The 5,000-nt window shown below is 41.4% G+C and overlaps 1 protein-coding gene across 1 annotated transcript in view; it reads right to left on the minus strand.

Moving 5' to 3' along the window:
- LOC138033319 (uncharacterized) overlaps window positions 1–4,563 on the minus strand; it is a 5,521-nt gene extending 958 nt beyond the window's left edge. Inside the window, exons 1-2 of the mRNA XM_068881075.1 lie at window positions 3,460–4,563; window positions 1–3,383 (exon numbers count right to left, since the gene is read on the minus strand). The exon at window positions 1–3,383 is cut by the window's left edge and continues 958 nt beyond it. Of these exons, the coding sequence (XP_068737176.1) occupies window positions 1–3,383; window positions 3,460–4,563 (4,487 nt within the window). The remainder of the gene's footprint in view (window positions 3,384–3,459) is intronic.
- Between the last annotated feature and the right edge of the window lie 437 nt (window positions 4,564–5,000).

The raw sequence follows: 5,000 nt of genomic DNA on the forward strand, positions 1-5,000 counted from the left end.
TACCATGGCGGTGCTGGCTTCAATCTGTCTTCAGGTAATTGGCCCATCACTTGCTGACTTGTTTTCTTAGCAAGTTTTTTGCAGATAACGCATCTGAACTTAATCGATTTTACCAACTTAAGGAGTTTGGGTATCCAGTATTTGGTGCGCACTTTGCTGGCAGTAGTTAGAATGCCATGATGTCCTCTTGCATGAGTTTGTGCTACATAGAGATGTGAGAACGGATGATCATATGGTAGTAATATAACTTCGTTGTCACCGTAATTTGTTTGTAACTTTGCAGTACGACTGCTTACTACATAGATGCCGTCTTTGCGTGTGATAGGACACAAACGGTTGTACTTGCCATTTTCAATATCATTTCTCATGTTCTGCTGAATCTCTTTGATCCAGAAAATCTCTGACTTTTTAATATCTTCAGGTGTCAGTTCTTGCGTTGCGCTTTTAAATGACGGTTTGGGAAATTTGCTGTAAAATTTCAAAATTCTTGCAGTGACACGTAGTAGTTTGCCGTAACTCGAATATTTGGCGATGTCAATTCGTAACGCTAGGGTGTCATGAGGTCCTTCTATCTTCGTTACCATTGTAGTCCGGATTACTTCGGATAGTTTTGGCTCCAAGTAATCACGAGTGATTGGCCACTTGTCTTCTGTTTGTTTAAGAAAATCGGGACCCTTTTGCCATGTGCTTTCAAGTCCAATGTCATCGGGCTTCCTGCCTCTTGTCAAACAGTCAGCTATGTTATATTTACTCTCTACCCAATACCAGTTTTCAGGGTTTGTTCCTTCCTGTATTTCACCTATTCTAGTGGCGGCGAACGTGTTGAACCCGTATGAGCTTTTCTGTATCATGGCATGTACAATCTGAGAGTCTACGATGTGGTAGATCTTTTCAAAGCGATATCTACATTCCTTTTCTATGAACACTTTTAGACGTTTGTTCAGTACCGCTCCACACAGTTCTATACGGTCAATGGACATCTTTTTTATTGGTGCAAGACGATTTTTGGACAGTATTAAATTGCTCTCAAATTGGTTATTCTTTCTTTGCCACCGTACATATGCACATGCAGCGTATGCGTCTTTGGATGCGTCACTAAACACAACGAGAATGGGGTCGCCAATAGCATCCATTGGTTTAAGGCATCTCGTAAATCTGATTTGATTCATGTCTTTCAAATCGTTGAAGAAAATAGACCAATTCTGTTGGTTTTCCTCGGGTATAGGGTCGTCCCAGTCAAGTTTCGGTTCAGTTCCCCACAAACGGCGTAAAAGAATTTTGGCCCTTACTGTAAATGGTCCTGCCAACCCTAGGGGATCATACACGCTGTTGATCTGTGACAAGATTATACGCTTTGTGAGCTGTTGGGGATCTTGGGTGGCGCTGATGTCGCTCGTAGACCTTGAAGTATGTATTCGCTTGGTAGTAAAGTTAACCTTGACTTCGAAACACAGTTGATCTTCTGATTGACTCCATTTAACTCCAAGTATCTTTTCTGTTTGTTCCTCGATCGGTATATTTGTTTTTTCTTGTCTGTCAGTATCGCTTGAGAACATCCACTCTTTGACTTCAAATCCTCCTTTAATAATAGCCTTCTCGATATCTTGAGTCAGTTTAATAGCTTGTTTGCGATCGTCCGTACTTTCGATTATGTCGTCCATGTACGTATTTCTTTGTATTATATCTGCTGCTTCTGGGTATTTCTCTCTTGACATCTCTGCGGTTTTTCTCAAAGCAACGGTTGCAATCGTAGCTGACGGCTTGTCACCGAATGAAACTCTGAGCATTATGTATGTGTCGGGTTCTCTTGTACTATCCATATCCCTCCACAGAAATCGGTGGGTGTGCTGATCTAACTCTGTCATCTTCACAGTGTGGTACATCTTTTTAATATCACCAATGAAGGCTACTTTATTCTCTCGGAAACGTATAAGGACTCCCAATAAGTTATTGAGTAGGTCAGGACCTTTAGCCCAATACTCATTCAAGATATGACCCATGTAATTGGCGCTGCTATTGAACACTATGCGCACTGGGGTAGATTTGGAATCAGGCTTGAGAACTTCATGATGTCCGATATAATGCACCGGTCCTTTGTAGAGTGTTAGTTCCTTTTTGGAGAGTTTCCTTGCAACTCCTCTAGTTACCATGTCTTTTATCTGGTTGTCATACACTTTTGCGTGTTCGGTGTTCCTTCTTAGACGTTTCTCGGTCGTTATCAGTTTCGCGAAAGCGACCTTCCGGTTGTCAGGAAGATTCTGAGGATCCTTGATCCAGGGATACTCAGCGACCCAGCGATTTTCCTCTTTGTTAAAGTTTAGATTTCGTTCGATTAGTTCCAGCTCTCGCTCTTCTTGAATAGTGCAGTCTTTCGCGCCTAAGGAACATTTTCCACATTTACATCCTCCACATTTCGGTTTGCATTCTACGCCAAGGTTCTCAATTTTGTAAAAGTCTTCTATATTGATTTTGCCTACAACTGTGTTGACTCTGGCATTGATGAAATCGTGATACAGATGTGATTCTTTAAGTAACGGGTGCGTTCCTCCAATACATCGCCCGAAACGATTCCTTAAGAGCACAAGATGACCGATGTTTTGTTCTCTTTCCGGGTGATAGGCTGCATATTCGTAACCGATTAAAATGTCCACAGGTCCTGAGGGTCGCTCGATTTCTTCCTTTGTGACGTTCTTGAAAAGATGTACTATGTCGTCTATGTTAACACTTTCAATGTCTGAGGTGATCCTTTCGATGCCGTAAGCTTCGAATTCGATGACGTGACCTTGCTTATCTATAAGAGGTACCTTGTATTTGTTGGTCTTAATCTTCTCGCTCTGTGCTCCAACTTTGATGACTGAAAGTTCGACTTTGGATCCTTTAAGTTTCTCTTGCTTTGCTTTAGTGTTTGTGATAAAACAAAGTGATGCGGCGTTATCCCACATTATATTAGCTTCTCCTCTTTTGGTTTTAACTCTTTGTACTTGTAACAGGCAGGTGTCAATTTTTGTATTGTGGCATACATTTGCTGAGGCTGAGACTTCCTGAGGTGTTTCTTCCGTCTCGTGTATAGATGGATGGTGCTTTCTTGTGCAGCCGCCTACACCACAGTCTTTCCTTGATTTGCATGTACGTTGTCGATGACCGATCTTTAGGCACGACCAACAGGCTCGTTTATCTTTGATGATCGTCTTTTTCTCTTCTATTGGCTTGGCTAAATAAATTCTGCAGTCTGCTGTCCAATGTCTTCCGTGTTCATGAATCAGACATTTTGGTTTGGGTTCTTTGCTTACTTCCTCGACGCCTTCTGTATAGTGCGATGTGCCTCTGTAATGTTGATTGTTGGTCGTCGTCCGAAGAGAAGCACTGTCGTATTCAATAGCACTCTTTTGATTTTGCAGAAATTCAAGAAGACTAGGGAACCTTTTTTGATTTGTCGATGTGACTTCCGTGACAACTAACCATTTCCGCCCATTTTCTTCTGATGTCTGTTGATAAAGCTTTCTCTATAATACTGACCGAACTCGTTGTTGTAATTTCCGCTTCTAGACCGAGTCTTGTGAGGTCTCTGTATCCGTCTTCTACAAGAGTCACGAATTCGATGAAACGTTTATCTTCTCCTTCCTTAAGTGTTCTGAATCTACGTATGCCGTCAATGATAACGTCTGCAATTTTGGCTGGATCTCCATACTTTTCGTCCAGTCTTCGCCACATTTCTTGCACATCGTCGTCTATGCTCTTTACCAGGCCTTCGGGTTCTTTTCCAAGACAAGAGCGTAGCACATATGCGGCATCTCTTCCACGAATTTGTGGCATGACTTGTTTGTTGAAATCTCTTTTAAACTGAGGGTAATGACGTAGTTCTCCATCAAAGTGCGGCATTTTTACCTTTTCCAGGTGTAGAAAGGAAGAAGTCGCGTCAGATTCCTGTTTTATCTGCTCTTGTTCTTTTACGTTAGTATATCTAACTACAATTTGTTCAACAATTTCGTAATAATAGGTTTGGATTTTAGCTATCCATTGCATCTCAGATTCGGCTGAATCAAAGGGCAATAATTCTAACAGTTCAGCGTTAAAGGTTTTGCAATCGTGAAATTGATCTTCTATTTGTTTCTGTAAGTCTTTTAACGCAAAATTGGGCATTTCTTTTGACTGCAACGCGTGCGAAATACTTTCGTAAGAAGCTTCGAAAACAGCGCGCGCAGTGTTCCTTTTAACTTTTGCGTTGTCAATGGCCTCTTGACGAGCCGCGTGCTCGCGCGTTGCCTTTTCGCTTGTAGTGACATTTTCGACATATTTCACTTTACGATTAAATGCATTGGAATATTTTTCCTCGACTTCCGTCATCCAGATTTCTTCTTCGTCCACTAAATGCTCGTCAGTCAGGAAGTTAACATACTCTAAGTGCTTCCCTTCCAGTTCTTCCCATGCATCAACAAGTTTTGAGTAATTGGTTTCTACTACCTCGATTCCTTGGCTTGTCTCTATGGACTTGATCAAAATGTTCCGCTTTCGTGTGAAGTTTCCCTTGGCAATTCGCCGTGAATTCTTAGCTTTGTCGGTCATCTTCTGTTCCAGTCGTCGCTTAGTAGCTAACCACACTGGATTTTGAATGTATTGCTAGCGAGGATTAACGAACCACGGTTTTAAACAACTCCATTTATTACACCAGCTTTCTGTCAGTCGCTGTACTTTTCACAAGGGAGGTTGAATAGGGTTCAAAATCTAAATTACAGCAAATCGCGTTAGTGATATGAAAAACAGTTATCCCTTATAATCAAGCAAAGATATTTACCCAGTGGTATCTCACAGTTTCTCTCAATTCCTCTTACTAGCAAGTGACTTAAGTTGCGTAATCATGTCTATGACGTCACCTAACAAATTCTAATCACGGATTGTTGGCGATACACTCGCTATCAAGCAACATTTCTGTTATATTTTGTCCATGCAAACGAGGCTAGTGAGGCTCATTAGCGCATAAAACAAAAGAATTTTTTTTTTTG

Source organism: Montipora capricornis, chromosome 2 (genome assembly GCF_036669925.1).
Source record: "Montipora capricornis isolate CH-2021 chromosome 2, ASM3666992v2, whole genome shotgun sequence".
Taxonomy (NCBI): domain Eukaryota; kingdom Metazoa; phylum Cnidaria; class Anthozoa; order Scleractinia; family Acroporidae; genus Montipora; species Montipora capricornis.